This window comes from Nyctibius grandis, chromosome 7 (assembly GCF_013368605.1).
Source record: "Nyctibius grandis isolate bNycGra1 chromosome 7, bNycGra1.pri, whole genome shotgun sequence".
In the NCBI taxonomy this organism is placed as follows: Eukaryota; Metazoa; Chordata; class Aves; order Nyctibiiformes; family Nyctibiidae; genus Nyctibius; species Nyctibius grandis.
Genome location: NC_090664.1, coordinates 24,222,171 through 24,249,171, shown reverse-complemented (window position 1 = coordinate 24,249,171; position 27,001 = coordinate 24,222,171). Strand labels below are relative to the sequence as shown.

Genomic DNA, 27,001 nt, shown 5'->3' with positions numbered 1-27,001 from the left:
TGTTTCAGGATGCTTGGAGAGGGAGAAAAAGGGAGAAAGTGAGAGGGAGGAAAGGGAAAGAAAGAAAGAAAGAAAGAAAGAAAGAAAGAAAGAAAGAAAGAAAGAGAAAGAAAGAGAAAGAAAGAACAGACCTAATTAATTAGCTAATCTTTCTACGTAGGAAATTGATATATCTTCCAAAGCAAGTAATTAAATATGAAGCACAGCAAAGCACTCTGAAAGTACTGAGGTTCCGTGGAGGAATTAGCCGCCTGTTTGAAACTAACACTAATTTGGCTCTTACATCAACACCCTCTCCGCAGACAGGATCTCGCTCAGTCACTAAACATGTTTGATAGCTCCAGGGTTCAGAAGCAAGTGTGCGTGCGCGAGTGTGTGTCTTTGTGTCCGGAACATGTACACTTTCACACGCGAAAAGCCTTAGTCCTTTTCAAATGCTGAGATGAATGTAGACACCCTTCTCCCGTTGTTTTCTAAACTGCATTAAAGAATACAAGACAAATCGGCTTTTGCTGAAAATTGTGGTATCAGCTGAATATCCCGAGTACATCACTTATAGCATCGATGGTTAAGAAAGGAAAACAGGACTCCACAGTCAGTATTTTATTTTTAAAAACTTCCATTTGCATTCACTTTAAACGTTTTTACAAAATCATGTGATTGGGACTCAAAGGCCATAAATCTAGATTAAGAATCCCTAGGGATTTTCAGACTGATGCAATAGATTACGGGTAGCACCTCAGTCGATTTATCTGCATTATATACGCCTGCATTGTCATTCTCAAAATTAATGTGCTTAATGTCAGCCTTTTTACCTTTGAAAATATTTGCATAAAAAGACAAATAAAGACTGAATTCATTTCTGTCTGGCAAAGTTCAGTGAGAACTCTTCTATTATTTAATACAGGTACCTAGTACAAAAGGCTCCACCGGAGTTCAAAATTAATATATCAGAAGATAGATGAACATCCACTTGCATAAATAGATTTGCAGAAATAAGCAAGGCATATTTACAGCTCATCGAAACGGTTTGTGAATGAAACGTCCAGCACACAGGCAGGTGTTTGGAGAAGTCCGAGCCACCCCCCGTCACCAGCCTGCCCCCGGCTCCAACGTGGCTCTTCCTCTTGGCAATGGCTCCGTCCCACTGACCTGCGTTGTGCCTTCAGGCTGGTGGGCTTGCAGACGGGCTACCTTCCGCCCCCCCCCCGCCACCTGCCAGCGTGCCGCCACAGTGATAACCACGGACATCGTTTTTAAACTAAAATAGCAGAGGAGCTTCTGGAAAATAGTAATAATAGTACAAAAAGAATAAAACCCGCCCAGAAACGAAGGGCTTGCAGCTAGCGCAGAGCTGACTGCGCCCTGCTGAAAACGCCGAACCGAGGACAGCTTTTAATTTCCTGGAGAGCCGCGGCGCTGCCGCTCTCCCCGCCGCCGGGGCAGGGCAGGGGGTCCCTCCGCCCGCGACCCTGGTCCCCGGCGGCGGGCGCGGGGCCGGGACCGCCGGGCAGAGCCGGGCAGAACCGGGCAGAGCCGCCCGCCTTCGCCACCCCCAGAGGGCTCGGGGCTGCCAACCCAGGGTCTCCTTTGCTCCTGTTAGCAGTCTCTACCCACCTTCAAACAGAAGGCAATTGATTAGTCTCAGTTTCTCCTACCAGCAGAGATCCGATACTTTCCTTGGGATCAAACGGACCCGAGACTAAAGGAGGGGGTCGACGGACAGGAAAGAAAGAAGGAAGGGAAAAAAATGAAAGAAAGCAAAGAGAGAGGCAGAGTGAAAGAGGGAGAACAAGAGAAAGCGAGAGAGAACGAGAGATAAAGAGAGCGAGAACAAGAGCGAGAGCAAGAGACGGGGAGAGAGAGAGACAGAAAGAGAAAGATAAAAAGAAAGTAAGAAAGAAAAAAGAAAAGAAAGAAAAAAGGAAGGAAAAGAAGGAAGGAAGAAGAAAAGAGGAAGGGAAAAAGTGACTTTGGCTTGGCACACTGGAAGAAGATAGCAAGTTTGGACCTAACAGCTGCGTTTTCCTTTCCTCAAACAAACAAACAAATAAAAAGCAATATTTAAATAGAACCTACATACAGTGTATCTGTGTATAAATACACACGTATAGAAAATGGCAAGCATGATTTACGCCTCATTTTCTGTGAGACTTTCTCTTCCCGGTATTTACAAGGCGGGGCTCCATTTGCAAGTTGTACATCTGTTCGCTTCACGTGACGTTTTCATAAAAGCTTTAACATCTGGTCAAAATAAACCCCCTTCAGGTACCTGCTTAACTTTTCACATGTCAAAAACTCTTCCCCTCTGAAGCTCCCCTTTCCCCCACGGCTGCAGCCGTGTGTATTGCTCCTTGCTGGACTGCTTGTTTCTTGACTCTGCTTCGTCCCAAACAGAACAAAGCAACCCTAAACATGAGGGCAACGAACCCGACCCTCCCCAAGAGCATCCTTCCCCCCTCCTCGCCCCCTTCCACCCCCAGGTTTCCCCACATTAGGGGGGCAGAGCGGGTCCCCATCCCGCCGCAATATTGCTCGGCGGGATTTCTGCATCGCAGCAACCGGGGTTTGCTGCACTCCCCAAGCAAACCCGCAGTCCTGCTCGGGCTGGTATTTTGCACGAACACTGGTAAAGCTCCCAAAGCCAGATGATGAGCACTTAATTGTCCCAAACCGATTCCGTTATTATTTCTGCTATTATTAGTTGCTACTGTTATCATTGTAGCTGCCTTGATTTCAGCGTGGGATTATTTTGGAGTGAAAAGCGTCCTTTTTTGCCCGTGATGATGCAGAGAACAAGAGAATTTTCGTGAAGTTCCCACAAACTTAATGAAACTTTATGAAAAGAGCGGGGAAGTGTCGGCTACCCAAGACAAGAAGACTACCTAAATAAGAGGGGTGCAAGCGCTCCTGAGCAGGCGGAGGAGACAGGGAGGACGGACAGCTTTACCCCGACCTGAATATTTGGTTTGTTTTGCGCTTTGTTTCGGATTTTTAGGCGGGTGCTATCATCATCATTATGTTTCCGGAGCTTTATTCTTACTGCTCTGTAAAAACCGCTCTAAGCCTCACGCAATCTCGATCACTTGGTTGTTATAAATGGCCGGCTGTTTGTTTTTGAAAAAGAAAAGGGGGACTTTTGTACAAGTCATTTTAACCTGCTCCACCTTCAAGTGACCTGCCAAATGCTCCTTCTTACTTTATAGACATCTGGGAATTCCATACATGCCTTAAACTCCAATTACACACCTTCTTCAAAGGACACGTGCTTTGATTTGCCAAGAACATTAAGCGAACTGAAGTCGAAAGAACCTGGTGCAGAAGTTAATGTAAAATACATCCTGTGCCATATTTACTGCGGGCAGTTTATGTTGTGCAGCAAATAAAACGAGTTCTGGTAGGATGTGGAGGTGTGCGCCTCTTTTTCGCCTTAGCCTCCTGGATCCCTCTAGGGGGTGGACTGGACTTTCCGTCACCACCACCACCCTCTTCCCAAAGATGCTAATTTGTGGCGGGGCGCTCCTGCTCTCCCCGGCGGGCCGCTGCCTGCCGGAGCGGGGCAGGTGAAGGGAGCGAGCGCCATGTGAACCGGGCGGGCACAGCCACCGAGGGGCGCCTGGGACCAGCGCCTTGGCCGGGGGGGAGTACTGGCGCCGGGAGCTGAAGCCCCGTCCCGGGAGTCGCTCCCGGAGTCTCCGAGCCCCGCAGTGGCTCGGCCCGGGCGGCAGGTGCGCGCGCTGCCGGCGCCGCAGGTGAGCCCCTCTCTCCCTGCGCTTTTCCGTGACTTTTGGCGTCCCCCCGCCCCTTTCTCCCCTCCAACGAGAGTTGTTTGTTTTGCTTAAAATTACAGATGCAGGGAAAACCGCCTGACATCATGGGAGCGGGACAAGCGCGCACTTTGAAGGGCTCCTGGGCAGGACTTCAAGTGAAATCATACGCCTGGGAGGAACCCGATACCGGCCTGGAGAAAGCAGCGGGGCGGCCCCTGCCAAACCGAGGAATGTGCGAGGGCCCGCGGCCTGCGCCCCCCGCCCGCCGCCCCACAGGAGGCGCAGCGCCCCGCACCCGCGGCCTCCCGGCCGCGCCGGCACCCGCCGCCCTCGCGCCCCGCTCCGCCGCCTCCGAGCTCCGCGGGGACAGGCGGAGCGGCCGGGGACGCGGCGACGAGACGGGGGAGCTGCTTGAACCCGGACCTCTTCTCCGCTCGGGTTTGCTTGTCTGTGAATAAACGGGACATGCTGATGTCTCGGAGAAAGAAGCAAAATCAATCAGGACTTCCAAAGGCAGAGTTCGTTTTCTGCTTGCAAGAGTGTTTAAAATTCCCAAAAGACAAATTAATATACTTTTTTTTTTTCCCTTCAGTAAGCCTGACTGCGACTTAATCGCTTTTGGCTCTAGCCCTAGGAGCACCAGGCCTCTGCAGGCCCCAATTCCAACCCAGGAAAGGGCACGTTTGTATTTTTAAATCAGGATTATCTCCTTTTTAATATTTTTTTTTCCTTTTTTTTTTAATGAAGCAAAGGTAGCGGTTCGCAGCTGGGAAAGGGCACCTCCCCGGTGCTCGGGGAGGGCTGCGGCGCCGCCAGGGACCGGCTGGAGGGACCCAGGGGGTGAGGCAGGGGGACCCAGGGGGTGAGGCATGGAGTCCCGACGGTGGCGTGAGCCTCCCGGACAGGAACTGGGGAAGTTTCTCACTCGGGTATTTTAGCTTGCTGGAAAGGGCTAGAGGCCGCTCGCTGGTTTCGAAGGAGTCAATCAGGTTTAAGTCCATCAAGCGGAGTTGCTCCGGATTTCTAAGGGGGAGCAGAGCTTGGCCCGTGATTTTTAAAATACACTTGATTCCTCATTCATATTCGCAGGTACTCCCGTCCACGAAACGCGCCTTCCCCTCAGCATCGGGCAGCTCATCTCTTTTCTTCCGGAACCTGTTTTCTTCCTAAATGTGGGGCGTTTTTCCCCCTTCCCCGGTGTGATTTCTCACCCAAAAGGAACAACCGAAACCACCCCCAACCCCTCAAATCCCCACGGCCAAAGCCCGGCGCCGGCTCTCCCTGCCCCTCCCTTTTTCTGCAGCCGAAGTAACGCGGACAGACATTACCTCCTCCTCGGTAGCCGGGTCGCATCGGAGCGGGGTTTTTCGAGAGATGCGAGCCACTGAGCAGGGAGCTGCGGGTGCCGGGGGGAGGCAGCGGCCCCCCAGGAGCCCCCCTCTTCCTCTCCCTCACGGAGGGCCGCGACCACCAGAGCCCCCATCCAATTTCCAAGTCCTCTTTAATCCGGCAGTGCAAACAAGCGCTGCGGGCTCTCTACTGTAAACATTGCGCACTGGCCTAAAATATGCACGATATTAAATTCATAATACTGTTATGTCATCAATAGACGGTAATATGTGGACATGGAAACAAAAATATTCAGGCAATAAAGTCAGCCCAACCTGGGCTATGCAAACAGGCTCTGTTTTGAATAAACACCCCATCCTATTTACCCTAGACACTGGCTGAATCCCGGCGGCAGGGTCCCTATCTCCGCGGGGGACACTGCTGGGCTCCCAGGGCCGGGGCGAGCCCTGCGAGGGACACCCCTGCGCATCCGCGCACCCTTCGCAGCCGCGGAGGGGCAGGAGCCGCCGCTCTCCTGGCATGGGCCGGCTGCGAAGTGCTGGGAGATGAGCAAGTGACAGCAGAGGCGGAATCAGCTGTCCGGTTGTAAGGGTTAGGGTTTGGGTTTATTCTGGGTTGGTTTTTTTTTTTCTGGTTTGAACAACTTCCCTTTCCACCTTCCGAGCCCTCAGATCTGGAGATGTCCTTTCTCTTACAACTGGGGTCTCGCCGCATACTGGGACCCCGCAGAAAGTAGCGTGAGAAGAAACAGAGGCAACATGCGCCCTACGTGTAGAAAAGGAGAAGAGGGCGGGTTAGCGTGTCCCTCCGTGCTTTGTGCAACGAAAATGTGATCGCTAGTCTATATATTATATAAAACCCTAGAGAGCAGGGCAGTCAAACATCACTTCCACCGGAAAACGCCACTTGCTAGACACTTCCCTATTTCGATATCACTTTCTCTCGCTTTCCCTTTTGGATGGACGAATCCCTGTTTAAAACCGATGCCTCTTCCTCAGGGATAACAGCAAATATGCCTGCCTCCGAGGGCTGGGGAAGGGGCCTTGCTCCTACCCTTACATTGGGGGGCAAAGCACAGCGGCAGCGCCGGAGCTCCGCGGAGAAAACTCCACTCCCCGCGGAGTTCCGTGGTGCTCGGCGTTAAGATTAAAGGGGGAGAGGGAGAGAAAGAGATAATATCTCCCCCCCGTCCCAAATGCAGGGAGCTTCAGTGCAGAATAATAAAGCTGTCTCAATAAATAACGTGCCTGTGTGTGTCAGTAGCTAGTTTATTTGCGTTTTTCGCCTGGTTTGTTTATACTAATGTCCCCTCTCTCTTGGGTGTCCTTACAGCTCAACAAGCAGGTATTTATCTCCAGTTCCAACCCTGAGTTCTCAGAGAGACCAAACTTTAAGGTTATTAAAATTTCAATCATATTTATTTATTGCAGAAAAATAATATACAATGATATTTACAAAACGATCATAAAAATAGGAATGCATTTAGACACCGGATCTATTTGCATTTTAACATGGGTCATCAATAAATAAATAAAATGTTTATTTTTTTCTCAGAGGAAAAATAATAATAATAAAAACGTTAGGAACCAGGTATATAACAGCTTGAGCCCAGTTTATTCTCCCCTAAAAAAAAAAAAAAAAAAAAGCTTTTCATCTCTACAGGGATATTTTTTTGGTTGATTGGTTGGTTTCATTCAAGAATGAAGAAAGTCCACAATAATGTATTTCCTTTCATCAGTGGCTCATAAGCACGACCTCTTGGGAATGCATGCAAAAAAGGCAAATGAAAAAAAAGTTAAATTACAACATTCTTCGTCAAAAATAATAATAAAAAAAAATCAAAAGATTCAGACTTCTATCAGAATGCCAGAGATGTGTGGATTGTACCGACGCCCAAAGGGTAGTCAGTGTCCAAAGCCCTTTCTCTTTCTCTTTCCTTAAGTGCTCCCCACGCCCTGCTTTGAATTTGGATATTGCTCCGTCTAATTTCCAAGAAATCCTTGGTACTTTTTTTTTAGGCAAGACCGAAACATCGTATCCAACTTCAGAGTCCTCTAGATTGTCCATTTTCTCCTGTGGGAACAATGTCATCTGCAAAAACCCGGAAAGGGCGGAAAACTCGTTACTGAATGAAGATACACACACATCTACCTACACCTCTCTGTCTCTGGAAATACACGTATCGGGCACGAATAGAGGAGGGAGAAACGCGTGCTTGTGCCGTGCAGGCGGTGCGGCGACCGTGTGACACCCCGGCCCGGCAGCCAGCGGTGTCAGAGTCGAGGGAAGGGGGCTGCTGGGGCGGTAGGAAACGCTCCTCGGGAAGCACGCAGGCGGACATGGGGTCACTTCAAAATACTAGCAGCAGCAGCAGCAGCGGGAACCATCCAGCAGCCCCGCTGGCTCCGCAGCCTTGGTGAAAAAGTGATCTCAGGCCGGCCCCATCTGGCTTGGGGCACACCCGCACCGCCGCCTCCTCCCGGCCCGCAGCCCACCCCCGCCGGCCGCCAGCAGCGCCCCGCCACGCGTGGGCCCCGCGGGCCGGGGTCCGCACCTCGGGCTGCGCAGGGGGAGGGACGCGCCGTGGGCGGGAAGGGGGGACACCTCCAGCCGCCCTGCTCTCCGGCCGGCCCTGGAAGCCAGGCCCCGTCGGACGGGGAGGGCCCCTCTCGCTCCACGGCCACGCGTGCCCTGTCCACAGCGCAGCCGGCGGCCCCTCAGCTCCCCCTTCCCCGCCTCTCCCCGTCTGTTTCTGGGCCCCTGCCTTACCTAGGGCTCCTGCCGGGGGATGCGGGTGGGGGACGCCGCCTGCTAGTGGGATGCGGACATGGACCAGGCGCCCTCCATTCTCCACACCGAGAAGGCGTAGCTGAGCCGCTCGTGGGCCACATAGCTGCAGCTTGCCATCCTTGGAGTCCAGCTCGTCGCTCTGTAAGACCTGGTAGAGGAAGTCGATGTACCTGGCCGCCAGCTTGAGGGTCTGGATCTTGCTCAGCTTGTCCGAGGGCAGCGTGGGGATGATCTTCCGCAGGGCGGCGAAGGCTTCGTTCAGCGACTGCGTGCGCTGCCGCTCCCGCACGTTGGCCATGACCCGCTGGGTTCTGCAGCTCCCTCGTAGGACTGGGGGCTGCCGCCGCCGCTGCTGCTGCCGGCCGCCCCCGCCCGCCCCCCCGCCCGCCCCGCACTTCTTGCCCCGCTTGCCTTGGGCCGGGCTGCAGGGCTCGTCCGCGGCCCCGACGGCTCCGCCGGCGCTGCGGCGGCTGGAGCGGCGCTTGCGTCCCCCTCTCTTGTTATTGGGCAGCTGCTGCCGGTCCGGCTCCTCTTCGCTGTTGCTCAAGCTGTCGTCGGCGGGGGAGACTGGCGAGTTTGACTCGTCCTGCTGCATCATCTCTGGGGGGAGACGCGAGAAGCGGGCCGGGAGGGGGGGGAGGGCAGGGAGAAGAGGGGGAGCCTAACCCGCCAGCTCCCCCTTGATCGGTTGCTTCACTGGCTTGCAAGGAGAAGGCGGAGGAGGAGGGAGGGAGGGAGGAGGACCTCACTTTAGGGTGGAGGGGGATGGCATCAGGATCCAAGAGGGGGGGGGGGAAAAACGCCAACCAAAAAAAAAAAATCCCTCCCGATCCCTCCTTGGAGCCCCTTCGAGGTGTCTGGGATTGGGAGAAAGTTGAAGACTTGGAGGTTCTTATAGCTCCTGCTGGCGGAAAGTTTGGGGGCATCAGTGTCATTGGCCTGACGTGGAGAGGAGGGACTTTTGCTGAGTTTTATAGGAAAAGTTTCCGCTCCCCCCCTCCACGCCCTCCCCCAATTATTTTTTTCAAGCCATTCACAAGTGATCTGCCCCCCCCACACACATACACACATTTACATCCTTACCCAACGCCTTTCTCGGCTTCCTCTCCGCGGTTTCTCCCTCAGACTCCCCCCGGTTCGCACTCGGCTTTGGGATGGTGCTGGGGAGCCGGGGCGGGAGGTTATAGGGGTGCCCGTGCACCCCCTGCGCTGCTGCGGAGGGGCCAGCGGGCCGCTTAGTGCCTGCGCTGGGGGGAAGGCTGCCCCCGGAGCAGCCGCGGGGCAGCCCGCATCTCTCGGGCTTTCCCCGCCCGCAAAGGGCAGAGCTTGCAGCGAAAAGGAAGAAGAAGGGAAATTACCCGCGGGGGCAGCATCCAGGACACATCCTAATTTTGTCCCGCTCTCGCACACACCCCGTTCCCATCACCGAGCTCCCCCGGTGGTCTGGCTTTTCCGAGGGATGTCGCAAATTTTGGGGCTGGGGAGGGGTGACGGCACAGCCTTGTCCTGTCAGTCTGGAGGGACTGCGCTCGGGGAAAGCTATCTTCAGATGTGGAAGCAGCGGGGAAACTAAGCAACTGGCTTCGTGCATACGCATCAGTCCTTGAGCTCGTTTTAAGAGAAACCGGGAGGCTCCGCGCCCCTGCAGCCCCCAACCTGGCATACCGGGAGACGGGAGGGTGTGCAGACCCTCTCTGCCCACACTCTGTGCCTACTGACCGCTCACTTCAGTTCGCTCTCCCTGAAAGCGCCCGAGTTCAGCACTTCCTGGGAACTGAGATTATTTATTTTAAATTCTCTTTTATGTTCGCAGCCAAAGCTATCTCTCCCCCTCCCCCGCCTTTGTGCCTCCTTCCCCCTTCTCTGGCAGCACAGAGCAGGTGGTGTGTCTTTTTTAAAAACAGCTCGGATTCAAACGGGGAATGCCTGGGAGGGAAAGCTAGGAATTGCCATCCATGAATAAATGGGGCGATGCACTTTTTCTGCCTCCTGCGAGGGGACCGCACGCCCCCGCGGCCGGCCTGGCAGTGGCCGCTTAGACGGGGCATCTCCGGGCGTGGGGCAGAGCGAGCAGCGCCGGCGCAGCGCGCTGCTCCCCGACTGTGTTTGAGGTGGGAGGGCGAACGAAATAGCAGAGGAGCGATAAATCCCAGGGACGAAAAAGACGAGGTTTCTGAAGAGCGCTGTCATCTGTTCCGGGGGGAAAGAGCCGGTCTCCCCCCTCTGTCTGGGGGCTCACCCTGTTCTCCGGCCAGAGGCCTCCCCTCCCGGGCGCTGCGAGGGGCCAGGACCCGGCCGCAGCCGCCGCCGAGGGGCTGCGGGCCCGGCCCGGACCGGCCGATGGCCCCGCCTCCCCACCACAGCGCCCGTCGGGCACCCGCCGCGGGAGGAGCTGCCCGCCTTCCTCTGCTTACCCCCGGCTGAGCTTCCCTCCTTGGGTCTTCCATCCCGCGGTGCGAGCAATAACAGTCTGCCCTAAACCTCCTCTTTGGGAACAGCACCAGAGGAGGAAACAGGGGCTGACTTACCAGGCGAGGGAAGGCACGCCACCACACAAACCCACAGTGAGCGAGCACAGCTTCCCCAGCTTTCGGCTTGTGCCTGCTGCATGTGCTGCGACCTATAGGACTCTCCTTGCACCTTGATACCACGAAGCTTCGAGGGTTCCCTTGTGTTGGCAGCAGCTGCTGCCCCCAAGGTAAGATCTGGCTCTCCTTTCCACCTCCCTCTCACCAATAATTTTGTCTGTGCACAGAGCCCTGGTGCTCTTCCAGGGTGTTTGAGCAGTGTCATTGCAGAGCAAAGGTTGGAAACAGGGGTAGTGAGCATGTGTAGGCACCTCTGGAGGCTTAGCCTGCCTTCCTGCCTGCCTGCCTTCCTTCCTTCCTTCTTCCCCTCTTTCCTCTCTCCTCCCTGTTTCTTACAGAAAACAAAAAGCATCAAGTGCAAACCAAATCTGGTTTTAGGTACCTGTTACTTTGCTGGGAACAGGACTCAGGCGATGTTTGGACGGAGGAGACCCACATCAGCAAAATCAATGGAAGCGATCCGCTGCCTGAACGCAGGGAGGGGCAGGTATCTCCTGAGGGTTTGGTGCTATGGCAGGAGGCATGGCTTGTCTGGGTCAGCTGAACTTCGAATGGGACGCAGGACATCACCTGCTTTGCCATGGGGCAGGAGGTGCAGAGAGAAGGTTGTGCGGGAGAGGCAAGGACAGTGTGGAGAGGGAGCATTACATGCTTTGGAAAACCAGAAGACACAGAGAAATGTAGAGAGGGGATGACCTTGAAGAGAGAGAAGAGGGGTTGACCGTGGTAGGTGGTTGGGTTTAGGGTCAGCTACTCTTCATGGAAACTGCAGCAAAAGCAACCAGCAGTAGTTAGCAGAACACATGTGGTGCTACCTGGGACCTGCACATTGCTGTATGAGCCATGACTGCACAGAAACACCCCATCATTTTCATTGTGGTTTCTGATTTGTCTTCGACTCACAAACTCACGTGCTCCACAGCAAAGGAATCTCAGCCCACACTGTTAGTGCCAAGACCCACCACAGGAGTGCAGAGGCCCCGCGAGCCGTGGTGGGGAGCGGTCTGACCCGGGGGGACCTACCGCTGGGCCTGTCTGTGGGAGCCTGTCTGGATCCCCCAGGCCTGCTGGTTGGGCAGCAGCCCTGCCTTGTGCTGGGGTGTAGATGTGTGTCTGGAGGAGGGTGGATGTCTCAGAAAGTCATGTCTGGGGGTCTGTGTGAGAGAGAAAGACAAACATACTGGTGTGTTTATGTGTGAGATGTGTTTCTGTGTGTGTATGTGTGCATGTACAGTTGGTCTTTTGCGGTGTGCATGCATGTGCATGTGTTGGGAGGGAAGGGGAGAGAGACTGTGCAGAGTTTAAAGAAGATAAGTTCAACTCTGCTTTATTTTGAAATATACAGTTCTGGTGGGGATGGAGGTGGAGGCTTTTTATTCCGTACTAAAACAGTAATCATCATGTAGCTCATACAGTGTTAAACCAGCTGTTTTGAACCCCCCCAAAAGCCACAAAGGTAGACCCACAGATCACTCTGGAGCATGGGATGAGGCATGCCACATCCTGTTCTTTGCTATGCATAGGCATGGCTTGGGTAAGGATTACCCTGGCTCATTAGGTAGGCTCTCAACCCTGCTTTGCTCTTTGGAGGTGGCAAGCAAAGCTACAAGCAGCTCCAGGGCCTTTCCAGGGATATTTCCAGGTCCTTCCCTGGGATATTTCCAGGTCCTTCCCTGGGCCTCAGCTAAGGAAAATGTGCTGTGGGATCAGCCCTTACACAGGGCACTGGCAGGACATAGAGAACTCCAGCATTCTGTCATATGCGCAGTAATGTATAACACTGGTAAAGTAACCTAGTATGGGTGTGAACACGGAGCTAAATAAATGACAAGCTCCTAGGAAGATGAAATGAGGAATAAGCTTAGCAGAATGACAGAACAAGTTGGGCTGTGATGATCATTGTGGTCATGGCTGATCACAGACAAACAGTTGGAAGGGATCCCCCTGACTATATGCTGATCCTTGTGTAGGCACCCGTCAGCTGCTGAGACACTCTCAGGCTGGGACAAGCAGGGTCTGCCTTAGCCAGGCAGAAACATCACAGCTTTTGAGTGGAGTAGGCCAACAGCTTGATTCTTTCTCTGATTTCTGTTTAAGAATGAATGAAAGGTCTGATTTTTGTCTGCCTGTTTATAAACCAGTCCAGAAGTTTAAGAACTAATGTGCACAAGATCTAGTGGTTACAACTACAATGTTGCTCACCAATGTGTTTTGTGCAGACACAAAAATTAACGACGGGATTGCAATAGGCTGTTCAGTATTCCCCATGCGGCATGCACATACACACATTATAATTTAGCCCTCAAAGGCTGTTCTCTGCGGTAAAATACCAAACTCTCACTGGTGGGGATTTCTTGGGATATTCAGCAATGTAACTATTGGATGCGTGTACAATTAGGGACAGGCTGCATGCCTGTTTGTGATGTGGAAGCTTTCACTCTGGAGTTTCCTCAGAAGCTGTGTCTTCAAGACCTATTTCAAAGTCCAGTGAAATCAACTGAAGTTTTCCCTATTACTTTCCATGGCCAGGTATTTTAATTCCTACAGATGCTAGGTGAAAGCCTGGTCGAGACCCAATCCCTTCAAAAGGGACAAGAGAGCACCCAGCAACTTTCCACGCCGACATTTACGCTGTAATTTGCTCCATGTTCAAAGCACGCCGGGAGACGAGCTGGGAACTCTCCCTGTGTACAAACTCGTGCAGAGCAACAGCAAACGGGTAGGAAGGATTTATAAAGGCTCTGCGAGCGGGGCCCATTTTTCGGCTTCTTTCTCCTTTTTCTTTCTTCTTATTCACCTCGGCGGCTCATGCAACCACGGACGCGAAAGCGCTGCCCACCACCGGTTACCGAAGGCTCGGTACCTGGCCCTGGCGGGGCCGGGCGCGGCGCTGCCGGCTCCGCCGGCGGGGCAGGGGCTGCGGGGGAGCCGTGCGGCCGGCGGGCTGTGCGGCCGGCGGCCACCGGAGGGCACGATTCCCCGCCGGTCCCCGGTCCGGCAGCGGTGGGCCCGGCTCCCAGGTGAGTCGCTCCCCCCTCGGGCAGAGCAAGGCGGGCAATCCTGCAATGGTTTTTATTTTATTTTTTTAAGCTCATTGTGATGTAGTCGTTCATCTAAAAGTCCTAACGGCTTGCTGGCACAGGAGGATGTGACGGTGGCTTTTTTTTAATGTCCCTGAAGAGAAGCCTCGTCGCTTCCAGTGCTCCCAGCCTCTCCGGTGGGCGGCCAGACCCGCGCCCCCGCCCGCCCCCGCCGCGGTTCCCTCTGCGCCGTCCTTTCTTCCCGATTTTTGCCTCAATGCAAGACCAAGAAATACCTATGTCCCAATATCCAACAAGTGATCCTACACAGGAGACAGGTGTCCTAATAAATTAAGATCTGAAACGATTTGCAACGCGTATTTTAATATAAAATCTTTTCTTTATGTGTGTTTTATTCAGCTCCAGAAATAATTAATGGCAGTGGATGGGTTTTTTTAAGAAGAGTGTGAGTACCTTGGTGGAAGCCTGAGTGGTATTCTCTTCTCCACTCCAGAGAAGATCAGTCCTTCCCATCGCAAGAGATCAATATACCTAATGCTGTGGTGGAGCTCTGCCCCTAATTATGGCTCTGGGTTTTGTTTATGTGGTTTCATGTCTAAATCTGAAAAGACTGCTTAGTAAAACAAGCTTATCTACACTCCAGGGGATAATAGTTATTTATATTAATAATGGAGCTTATTTGCTATTTCAGCTCCTTTGATTTTTTTTTTTTTGCTTTTCCATCTCATCTCTTCCATCTTTCCTGAACTATGTAAATATATCTTTTTTGTATTCTTCCTGCTCCCACACATTACTCAAATCTATATATTCAATCTTTCAGGTCCATGGAAACTCCATAAAGCTTCAGGCCTTTTTAGTCACAAATTCTGCTTTGTCTTCCAAGGTGGGGGAGGGTGCACCTCAGGCACAGATGATGGATAAAGCATTCCACAAAGCCTTCTTCCTAGGAGTGGATTCACACTCTTCCTGCAGGTCATGCAATTCGAGTCAGAATCCTAGAGCCGGAATTTCCACATGGAAGTCGGCTTTTCCCCCGTTAGCCATGTCTGCACCCTGGGGAAGAATCCCCTGTGCTTCCTACTCACTGTGGTCTCATTTAGACTTAGAGCTGCTCTTGGGATCTCAGAGAAGAAGATGAAAAAAAAGGGTCATGTAAGAAACAAGCATGACTCACAAGAGCCCCATAGTATTTCATTAGACAGGGCAATAGGCTCTCCTTTACCTCTGAGGCAGGCAGCAAAGCCTGGTGTGAGGGAAAGGGCTTGGAAGGTTGTCCTAACATAGACATATGCTCTCCTAGGCAAATGGAAATGTTTTTTTGATTGGTAGCCTGGTTGAATGCCAGGTCTGCAAGTTGGAACTCATCCACCTCCTCCTCCTCCCACCCTGAGACCACACAGGGGATGACTGTAGCCGTGCAGAGGAGGGGAGCCTGGAGGAGGAAGGTTCACCGAGGTGAACACTCATCTCATTCTTTCCAGTTACCTTACCTCTAAGGACACCTACCTAAAGCTAGAAGACTTTTTGAGGGAGCAGGGGTTTATCTCCATCTCTGCTAGGTTGCATTTCCTTTCAGAAAAGGCAATCAGGATGGAATCAAAGTCTACGTATTTCTTTCTAAGTGGGGAGGTTATAATTATTTTGTGCTATGGACTATCTTCTGTGATGCTTAAAGATCTACTGTACACCATTACCCCTCATTTTACAGCCCCAGTCTTATTCGCCCACCTCTAGGAAACAGGATGATGATTAGTCAGGACACCTTGCTCACTGAAGATTGATCTGTCCATAGGTGTATACCCTAGTTTTAATTTCTGACCAAAGGTCATACAGAAGGTCACACAATGAAGCTGATCTAGAGCACAAATCTTCATTACCAAACCCATAAGGCAGTTTTCCAGAACAGGCAGTAGTTTATTACTATGTTAAAGTAAATTAACACACATTCACTGTTCATTTATGTATGCGTGTATGTATGTATGTATGTGTCTGTCTTTCTACATACTCTGAAATCCAGACAAGCATCTGTATTTGTATCTATGCTACATTGTAAAATACCACACTGCTTCTGCTTCTGCCTTGAAAAGTAGCTATCTATCTATCTCAAACATATTCTCGTGCCAAAATCTACTATCTGACCTTGCAGCACTAAAAATAGTTCATGTCAGAAGCAGAGAAATATTTGTTTCTCCTTTTAGTACGTTCGTGCTTGCACTCATTAAGGACTTGGTCCAAAATCCTTTGATGTCAAGGGGAGTGTTTCAGTGGGCTTTGGATCAAGCCCTAAAATGGGTCAATCAAACCTTAAATAAAATGAAAATGAAAACAGGTCCAGTCTGAGAGTATTGTTGAATAAAAAGAAATATTTAAGAGAGGCTGCCTTTGGAGTAAAGGGTCAGTCATTGCTCCTTAATATTTAGCTGAATTTATGGAATTTTCAATGATTAAAAAATAATACTTTGCATGAAGACTGTAATTTGTTTTCAGTCTTCAAAACATCCATACTTTGCTGCACAGTAGAAATGTTGTAGTTGACCTAGTAAGCTCAATGATGATTTGAGCTCAGTGGTATAGATGTAGGCTGGACCCTAAGCAGTAAGATAAGGCCCAGATTTTCAAAGTCAGAGCAGAGCTTCTTTCTAAAATACTATCCTGACTCTAGAATGTGTTCAGGTTTATGTCTCAGTTCATGTTTGAGCAGTTTATGAAACTTTCTAATGTCTGGTCTAATGTTCTTATCCGCTGTTACTTACTTTGCTGCTGTTACATACATAATGTAGCTCTTCGTGACAGCAGATGTAATTAATTTAAAGGCAGTGGACGTGCAGTGGAATATAGCAAGGGCTTTACGACAAAACAGTGAAGTTTACACCTTCAGTTGGTATTCCTTTCTCTACAACAATACGTAGTATTTTAAAGAGCATACCTTTTAATACAAAAGAAGGCAATATAAAAACAAACTACGGCCTCACAGTGTTTACTGCACTATGCTTCCTTTAGTCATTGTATCAGAGGTTTGGGTAATTTGAATGATGTATGTCTGCAGGAATTTTTGCTGAATGAGGATTATTTGACAGTAAAATGGTCTGCATTCCTTTCAAAGAGATAGAAGTTTGATCAATTATATTGCAATGGCTTACAGCCATATGCTATCTACAGTGACATTTATGATCTACTTTGGTTATCCCCAAACGGCTTTCAACTTAGCTATTATCTGCCAACATGTTAAACTTTCGGTCAGTGGAAATCCTTTAGTGTCTTGGAAAGACTCATGATGTCTTCTGGCCAGATTCCATTATGGGTAACTACAAGTTTATCTATATTCAGTGTATGTAATTGAGCGACTGTGGTATGGCACACTGTCATTTGGCTTAATTTCAATCAACTAAGATAATTTTCTGTATTTTCTTTCCTATAACACTGTGTCATGTTGCTGTACAAAGTGAAACATCTGCCACATTCTCCTTCTTGAAGGTGCATCCCAGAATGGGCTGTTTCTCCTGACAGGACAACGTAGTCTCCAATTTGGCAGGTAAAATTTTGCAACACCAAATCCTTCCATCTGTGGTTTCATGTTGCCAGTTCGTTGCAGGAACTAATAGTCTCGTCTAGATGTCAAACTATCTGATTTGTTAGTGTAGCTGGCAGGTTAACTGTCTAAGTCTTACCATTTCCGCACAGAATTCACTGTGGGTAGTAAATTTCAACAAAAAAAAAGAAGAAAAATAACCATGTTTAAAGATTAGACACATTGTTGGGAAATGAAGCTCTTAATGCTAAATCAGATGTATAATAGGAGGTACTTTGTAATTGCTCACATCAAGGGTAAGGGCCCAACCCAAAGGCGTACAGACAGGAGGGAAAAAGGCGATGCAGTCACTGAGCTATCACTACAAGAAACAGCCCTTCATATTCTCACAGACCTAGTGTAGTTCAGAAGCAAGCTATACTGCTATAAAGAAATAGAAGATGCTTTTTCATTCCTTGTGGCTATGAAGACCATTGTATTTCTTCACACATAACCGTGCCAAACTGGTCCCTTGAGGCAAAAAAAGGATTTCCACTGCTCCTTAAGTCATAGAGGTTAGCAAAATATTACATGACAAAAAGTTGCCGTTAAACTTTGCTCAAGAGCATTTGAAAATGGTATCTGAAATCCACGCTGGAATAGGTGCTACTGCAAGGGCACCAAAACTGAAGGGAACGGATTAGTGGCTCCCCAATAACAGCTGTGGCACTGCAAATGATGCAGATAACATCACCCCATTTGCAATGCAGATGCAGGAGAGCAGTGCCATACAGATAGTAGTAGCATTATACATAGAGTGGAAAGAAACCACAGCAAATGTAACTCGTGTTTTCCCTAGTTTTTCACTGACTAGGAAACCTTCGTGGTGCCGCCAGCATTTCCACCATGCTGCTGCAAGTCAAACATCACCAATCTCCATGTAGACTTCCCGTCATTTGAAAATGTGTCATTGGACGTTTTCAGCAAAAGAAATGACTTTGGGCATAAAGCCTTCTCTTTTCATCTCTGAGGTCACACTGCCTCTTTGGGGTGATATGGGGTGTTTCTGTGATATGGAAGTAATTCAGAAACCCTGCCAATAAATAATGCTAATAACCCATAGCTTCACAAGAACTGCGATTTGGGAGGGGAAGCAGGGTAGAAGGCAGTGGTGTCAGAACTTCTCACTTTCTGTGCCATTCTCAGTTACCTAGTTTGTATTTTCAGCTTGGAGGCAAAAAACACTGACTTTATACTTCCAAAATCGTCTCCAGTCAAAGACGTGGCTTGTGAACTGGATCCTTCAAAGGATTTGGCCAATGGGACACCGAAGATTCATGCTTTTACTGCTCTCAAAGAGATATGAGAAATCTCTTGTTTGTTTTTTTTTTTTTTTTTCAGGAAATAATGCTTGTATATTTTAAATATGACAAGTACTGTATGTTCTCATCATAGTTTGGTAGAACTCATTTCTCTCCAAGGGCAAACCCCCTGCTATTAACATTCACAGGAACTTCCTCAGGTGTAGTGTGATTCAGTCTATGGGTATGGCAGTTGTGACCTGAGAGTGGATACTGTAATCATTCAGTTCCTGGGTGTGTGGAACATGTAACTGTGAGAATTGACTTATGCTGTTGTCAACCCACATATAGTTGACAGAATAAAGTAATGGACATGTGCATGTCTCCAAATTTAATACCTTGGGGCTGGTAAAGGTGTTTTCAGCAATAGGACTTGAACTCCATCTTGCCAAGGCTTGGTTTAGTAGTTTAAGCACAGTTATCAGTACTTCGGTGAGAGCTCCATTTGCTCATGATTAAAATATGGGTTCTGTATGTCAAGGAGGTGGCACCTGATGAAGACCTAAACTATCAGTTTTAATCATATTTAGCAACATTCAAGATATCTGCAAAAAAAAATTTAAGCTGGCTCAGATGTAATATGGAATGAATTCCACACGTCTTCAAGTAAGGCAGGGAAAGATCTGAGATAGCCCTTCATTCCACAGTCTTTCAATCAAATTTTTCCTTTTTTCATTTTTTTTCCCCTCCATGACTATTATTCATCAGCCTACAACTTCTTTGCATCTGGTAGTTTGCAGACTTAGAGAGTCAAGGATGTTGCAGAGCTACTGCAGTGTTCTGGATTATCATTAACATATGATTAAATAAGATTAAAACATGTTTCTGCATATTCACTTAATGCTCTTTAATTTTTGTTTTTATTTGTGATAGTATTAACAACAAAAATGTGAACTACTTAAAAGTGTAAGCACTCCCAAATATCCCAGATGATATTGCTGAGTCCTAAATCTCTGATTCAGCTCAACGTTATTTAAGAATAATTTTTAAATTATTCCTGTACTCCAAAAATTTCCTGCCAACTCAAAGGCTTAGTTATGTACATTATTCTAAAAGACTTCATGGGAGCTTAGATGGTCAAGATCAGGTCCAAGAGCACCTTGAAACATCTGAAACACTTCAGCATTTAGATAATTACATACTTTTGGGGCCAACCCACATTTCTCTTTGGAAAATGTTTCCCCTACAAGGCTGCGGACAACAGATGGATCATATGATCTCTGCATCTGGAAAGATGGCATAATTCTGGCAGACTGTCAGTTAACTGAAGGGGGCTGATTTCAGATCCTCATTAAGAAAATATACAACCACACAGAGTGGACTGAATGGCAGAATGTGATCACTGGCGCCAGCTTTAACAGAAAATGTAGCACACTGTTGCAACATGAAATCTGATGTGCTGTGGCTGGATCTAGCTTTACCAGGTTTGCGTTCATTTTTCAAACAAATGTGTTTTAAAGGAGACATTCTTGGTATTGTAAGGGCCCTGTGTTCGCCAGGAGAGAGAGGAGTGGAGCAGTGGAGTGGTAAGAGGTGAATTCAGAGAGCCACCAGCTCCAGGGTCAGAGCGGGGCGTCAAGGCTTTGTTGGATCTTCCCTTACACTTGCAAAAGTTTATGTGTATTGAAACTTAACTTTATGTTTCTAATCTCTTGTATTTATTAGGGTGGGTGCTTTTTTGCAGCTGGCGTTTTACCCAGAAAAAGTTCGTGGAGACAGCATAGGCCCCTTCCTGCTGCAGGGGCTCTGGGAGCAAGGCCCAATGCCTCCTTCGCACCCAAATTTCCACAGATAAGCTGTCCTGCCAAGCACCTAAGAGCTTGACTAGGAATCCCAGGGCACTGTAAATGCAATATACTGGATATGAGCAGTAAGTGCACTGCAATCACTACTCACAGCTGAAGAGAAAAGGGCTAGCAGAGCTGCACACCTTCATTTCACCATCAAAGACCAAAATAATGGCTATGGCTTCAGGTCAAAACTTGTTAACAGCCTTTGTTTCAGCAGTGACCTCCAAAGAATCAGGATCTTTATATGATATCTCATCTTGGTCACACAAAAGTGAATGATCCTAAATCACTGGTTGTTTTGAAAGTCTTTGTTAAGCTACCTTTTATCCAGATCAGAGACATCATCTGTCCCACATGAACTTGATATGTTCAAGTAGTGATGGTATTTGCTGTGGGTATATTTATTCCTGTGTCCTTTGTGCTATAGTCACCACTCTTCTCAGATAACTGTAAGTTTCAAAGGTCAGAATTCATTAACAAAGTTAATGACTGTATAGTAAGTAGACAGTGTTAGAAAAAAAAAGAAGTATCAACATCTGAATTAACTTCTTCTCCTTCTCTCACTTCATTTGTTTATGGTGAAGACCCTCCATGCAGAGATTTCCTCTTTGCTGTGTAGAAACACCATAAAATGCACTACGTTCCCTTCAACCCCTGTAAGGCTTGGAGCAAGACAAGATGGAACTGAAGTAACATGGGCAATTATTATCTTCTTCTGCTTTCAGAGCTAAAGACACAGTTAAACCAACAGGAGGCTCTTTAACTCTCTTTTTGAAATTATGACAAATGTACAACAAAAGCATGAACAGGCCCTATCACCTCAGGGTGCCCAATTACTTTGGTTTGAAATAAAGCTCCGTGTGACAATAGTGAAGTCTGTCGCTTCTGCACTACAATGACTCTATGTGGGAATCATGCAAAATCCCTCAGTGTGGGAGGAGATGGTCTGAGTCATAGTTAGTCTGAAGCCATTGAGAGTGGTGTAAGCCACACTAAGATAATATAATGCACACAATTTGAATACGTTACAGTCCTTACAAGTATATATTCATGTGAAAACTGGCAATGCAAAAGTAAAGATGACAGGATTGCTCCTCTTCTTCAACTTCTTTGAAGGGATAGGAATTTCAGGTGCGTAAGGACCACTGAACTGGACAGTGGCTGGTGATCAGTGGAGTGGTGGCTGTGACAAATTTCAGGGGTTTAATATTTAGTGCCAACCAGACCTAAGGTTACCCCTGAAACTAGGACAGAGAAGGAAAAAAGTAAAATCTGGATGAAATACAGGCAAATTTTAAAAGAATACCTGAGCTGCAATTCTTAAAATGCTAAATTTTTAAGGCAATTGAAGATGAATATTTGTATCCAGTCAATTGTTTTGTTCTGCTTATACTGCTGTGATGAATGTTCGTTTCAATAGCTGAAACAAGCATGCTTTTTGGAGCAAAGTTTAAGAGAAAATAATCTGAACTGATTATATTTAGCAACTTTTAGAAAAAGACGACGATTTTTACTGTACTACAAAAGACTATAACCAGTATACGTATCCATCCTTGTAAGTGTTCTGTTGTATAAGTAGCAGAAAAAGCTTGGCTGTCATTGTTGCAGATTGGTAGCATTCTAACCTAGTAAAAACAACAAACTCTTATGAAAACAGGGACTCAGCATGCACAGCGGTCACATTTTAAGTCTCAGTATTTTGGCTATTTTTAATCAAAAAAACCCCAGAAGGTCCAAGTTCATTCAAAGGACCAAAAGGGCTACATTAGAATATCTCTTTGAAAACCATCACTGATCTGAAGGAGAACAAAAATAAATCAAAAAACCTTTTCCATCACTTTTGCTTAGTACCCCCATGACTTCAAAACCTAATTTATTTTAAAGTTTGTGAAAGAAAAAAAAAAAGTGTTGTTGGACTAAGACTTCACTTATCAAGTTTCATCCTGGAGGGAATTTTTATAGCTGGAGTTATAAACCTCCACACTAGAGTGTTTATAATGGAAATGCTGACAAATGCGATAATAAACACCAATCATGGGGCCAATAGTAGCTGGTCAGAATGTGGATGCAGGAGTTTGCAGTGCTATCATAATATTTTGTTCTGTTTCCAGAACTAATTTGCTTAACCTGCTTTCAGATTGAGCAGCTGTAAACAAGATCAGCCTGGCTATAGATTGCAAAATCATTTGATTATTTATACTTCTCTTAGAAAGCTTGGAAATGTCTCTCAAATATGATTTCATTTAGGCTTATTTTTTGGTTTACACGTCTGAATACTAATCGTAACATGATAGCTTCAAGGAAACTCAACTTTCTACCAAAAGGCATCCTTCGGTGGGCGAAGTAGAATATAAACAAACCCGCCTCAGACCAGGATCTAAAAAATGGGCTATGATCAAACAGCACTAAGGCTTTAAAAAAACCCCTTATTATCTTTTCCCAGAAGTAATTGACACTGTCAGTTTTTGTTCTTAATGCGGTGATAATAGCATGGTGCTTTGGGGAGACCAAGGACCTCGACTGGCCTCAGCCTTGGTGGCAGCAGGGTTTCTGAGCCAGGGAAAGGCCTTTCACCACAGCGGGTGAAATCCTAGCCTCACTGAAGTTAGTAGCACTTTTGCACTCACTTTGTTAGGGCCAGGGTTTCACTGGCTTCCCAAGCCTGCCATGCTGTTTTATTGCACTGTGACTCCACAGGCTTGGATTGAGAGGAGTATGAGGGCAGAAGGGACCCCACAGTGTTGTTATTTCAGGGTGATGGGATCACACTCCAGCAAGAAGCTTGTCTGCAATGTTTCCATTATTTACATTCTTAGCAGACTGAGCTTCCAGGACTTCAACACATCCACACGGGCCAAGTGATGGGTCAGTATGGTATCTCGCTGTTTCACTGAGCTCTTCATGGGCATAGGGGCATGCTTCAGTTTTAACACAGGTGCCTAAGAAAATATTGCATCTAGATTACTGTTCTGGTAAATCTTTGCCAGTTTTTTGAAAAGCATGAAACATAAAAAACTAAAGCCCTCTTCATCAAGTTCTTAGCTCCTATAAATCAATGTGTCTGCCAAGAGGCTCCTCTGAAGTCTTTGAAGCAACACAAAATGCATCTCGATACTTCATCTGTGCTGTTTGCATATTGTGTTCATTGCCTTATACCACAACTGCATTTGTAATTTCTAATGTTGTTTTTAGTATCAGTGGCTTCATATAAGAATGTTACTACTGTTCTGTATTGCTGCTGCAAATTTGTAGCGATCTGTTAAAAAATCAGGATCCACAATGCAAGATCCAGATTTTGATTTGTATTTAAAATAAAAAATAACATTTTCTTTCTGCTTTTCTCTAGTCTTTAACACAAGTATTGAAAAACCTTGGGTCTTGAACAAATTCCAATGTTTTGTTGTTAAACCAAGAAGAGAAAACCAATATTTTTTGAATTATCTGTTACAGACATGTTTACTTTATGAATCTCTTAAGACTCTGTGTGCTATAGAGTTCTAATCTTATTCAGTGACATGAGCAAGAAAATATATGAAAAGATACATAATCATGCTGTGGAAAGCACAGTTGTATAGAGATCATAGAGAAATAGTGCTAAGAAGTGAATATTGAATTGCACGTTACATTGTCCTCAAAGAATTTGTCTTCATCATTTTTCTTGAGACAGTGGTAACAGTAAAATGCATCTGGGTCATGTGAACAGCTGTTGATTTTGGAACGTTGTTCATTCTTAGTTCCTTTCTCATCTTATTTTTAGCAAAAAAAAACCCCAACTCAACACAAAACCATCTGAAGAGGTGAAACACCCCAGTTTCTAGAGAGGATCCAGCTGCAATAACTCTCCAACTGCTTCTTGGAGAAAAAGCATTCTGACAACTGGAGAGCAGATGCAATGTGTGGAGTCAAGGAGGTCAACAAAAACAAGTGGAAAAAGAAACCAAGGAAACAAGTGAAAAGAGAAAGAATATTGGAGCTTTAATACAGAATATTAAATCACTCATACTAGCATTAAAGTGAATGGAATGAGAAAAATAAGAAGAATCACTACAGGAGATGACAAAATATGAGAGGAAAATATTGAAGAGATATTAGGGTGGGATTTAGATCTTAGCCATCCTAGCCTGAATCCAGGGTAAATCTTGATTTCACTAATATCACAACAATTTTATATAGTGGAGAGGAAAGCTGTCCTACGAAGTCATGCAGAACCACTGCCCTGGATGGGACATTTGCTCCTAAATTAAACGCAGGCTGGACTGGGCCCGTAACAGCTGGTTGCTGCCCGGCTGTTGCAAACATGGGGAGAAAGCCAGGTCTTTCCTGGGCAGCGGTGAGGGAAGGTGCCAGAAGCAGGGAGAGCCGGGGGGGAGCGGGAGGGCAGAGACACATCAGGAAGGGCCGGAGAGGCTTCTAGGGAAGACCCCCGGGCCCCTTACCCCACTCCCAGCCCGGCCACGGCCACCCCCTCCGCTGCCGCTCTCCCTGGCTCTCACCCCTGTTACCAAGGGGCTGCCAGGCGTTAGAAGACAACGCTAAAAACCGATCCCCGCGGTGGAGCCTGTCCCGATCCCTGGGGTATGGCTGGCCCGGGCTTCCCCCTTTCCCTCCCGCTCCGCTTTTCAGAGTTTATTTATTTATTTTCTCTCTTTGCAGCAATGAAACCTATTGGCAGAGGCGGGGGGCGAAATGCAGCCATGAAAGAAAGGGCTTTCCGTGACCTCCCCAAATGAAAGCCCACAAGTTTTCTCTCTCAGAAGGGCGCAAACGGCTTCCCAGCGCGGCCCCGCTGGTGCCGAGGAGGCTGCGGAGCTGCCCGGCCAGCCGCCGCTCCTCGCCTCCGCCGTGCCGCGCCGCACCGCCCCGCCCCGCCCCGCGCCGCGCCCGGACGGGCAGCGCCGGTCACTCTTCCGCCAGCTCCTCCTCGGTGCGAGCGACGGCGCTGGCCGCCCACAGGCAAGGACAGAACTGATCCCGGGAAGCGAATCGTGGCAACAAACGGTTGTGTCCAGATGTTCCGCTTTACTGGCCCTGTGACACACGGCATGGAATTGGCAGGCTGGATTTGAAAGAAAAGGGACTTTGTTTATTTTTTTTAAAAAGCAGAAAGCGCTAGGTTAAAATGCACACGTCGAGATTTTCCTAGTTCCTGGCAGGCAGCTGGGCAGGCAACTGAACCCGCTGGAAACCTGCTCCTCAACTGGAACGGCTCTGCTGCCCCGGCTGAGCCTTTCTCGAAAGCAACAAATTGCAAAAATTATAAAGCAAGCAGGCGACGCAACACTAGTCAAAGAGCCTCAGACCTTCATTTTTCCCCTTCCCTTTACAAAAATTATATATATTAGCAAATCTACACATACTGAACCTCTCCACCCCTCCTCTCCCCCACTCCTCCCCCTGCCCCCAACGCACGCTTCCCCAAACACTGCTCTTGCATCCCGCACCTACATGGTCCTGGCTGCCGTGCGAGAGGCCAAGGCAGGAGCCACGGCTCTGCGTCCCTAGGAGGGAGGCACCGGGGGGACACCTGCTGGGTGCCGTGGGTGGTGCCCGGCCCCAGCCCCGTCCCACCGGGCCCGGCCCTCCCTAGCTCGCCTCCTGCCTGCTGCAGCCGTTCAGAGCTCAGTCATGAAGGAGATGTACACTATGGCCAGGCGCAATGTCTCTATTATTCGGGAGAGCCTCTTCGTCGTAGGCGAAGGTGGGCACCTTCTTCCTCAGCTGATCAAACGCCTCGTTGAGTTAACATCCTCTTCCTCTCCCGTATATTGGCAGCCTGACGCTGGGCGTAGGTGGTAACCCGCTTTCCTCCTGGGTCTGTCCAGGAGGGAAACGCTGCGCATCCTCTCCTCTTCCTCCTCCTCTTCTTCGTCTTCGGGATCTCCATCTCCGAAGGCAGCCAGGGGCAACCCCCGGGCCATCCCCTCCCAGAGCGACAGGGCTCTGTCCCCGAAGGGAGGCCCGGAGGTGACCTCGCAGAGCCCCATGCTCTGCCCGGCCCGGGGGGGGCTCTGGGGGTCGCCCAGGGAGAGGTCGGCAACGAAATCCAGCACCGAGGCGCCCAGCAACCCCTCTGGGCAGGTCACTTGCGGAGCTCTGCCGTGCAGCTCATCCAGCAGCCCCGGGAGCTGGTGGGCTGGGAAAAGGCTGGCTGACATCTTACTTCAGAGAGGGCTTAATCTGGCCCCCCATCCCCAGCCCCAGCGGCGTTAATATTTATAACCCCCCGGATAACAGGATTAGCAGGACTAGAAAGGGCGGCTGTAAAATTTCTCGCCGTGATGCTGATAAGAGAAGACAGGCAGCCCCCTCGGGGACGCGTGGATGTTCCCGAGAGAGGAGTCTTCAGCGAGTCAATCCTGTCACAGCGATCAAGGACAGTTCCTTCTTGGCAAAACCCTCCGCTCTTACCTGCTGAGCACTTTTGTCTCTTCTTACACACCCGCAACCAAACGATTTTCAGCCTCTTTAAAGCCCGCGGCCCCAGAGCCGGGTCTCCACTGGGCTTATTTTCCTGCTTTCTGTCGGGATCTCTGAACACTGAGAGCCAGCCTGACAATTGATGTCAGGCAAGTGCATGTATGCTTTTAATGATGTCCTGAAGAGGGGACCTGCACGCAGAGGGTCACCAGGGAATGTTTACCCTGTATCCCAGCGCAATGGGAGCTGAATGACAGGACCTCCATTAGCCTAAGTAAGCAATGTAGGGGACCCGATATTGCATTCCCAGGAGTAAACTGTTGGAATCGTCTCTCCATTCCTCCTAAATCCCCTTCAACTAGAGTTCAAACATCTTTCCAGTAAAA

At 48.6% G+C, this 27,001-nt stretch overlaps 2 protein-coding genes across 2 annotated transcripts; both read right to left on the bottom strand.

Moving 5' to 3' along the window:
* Positions 1 to 6,637: 6,637 nt before the first annotated feature.
* On the bottom strand, positions 6,638 to 8,508 carry TWIST1 (twist family bHLH transcription factor 1). Its single transcript, XM_068405338.1, is given in 5 exon segments — positions 6,638 to 7,211; positions 7,890 to 8,027; positions 8,029 to 8,229; positions 8,232 to 8,270; positions 8,272 to 8,508. Coding segments are annotated over 4 exon segments (573 nt in total). The 3' UTR covers positions 6,638 to 7,211; positions 7,890 to 7,931.
* A 17,273-nt stretch (positions 8,509 to 25,781) lies between these two features.
* FERD3L (Fer3 like bHLH transcription factor) lies at positions 25,782 to 26,353 on the bottom strand. The gene is given in 5 exon segments (XM_068405532.1): positions 25,782 to 25,816; positions 25,819 to 25,882; positions 25,884 to 25,938; positions 25,940 to 26,001; positions 26,003 to 26,353. Coding segments are annotated over 5 exon segments (567 nt in total).
* Between the last annotated feature and the right edge of the window lie 648 nt (positions 26,354 to 27,001).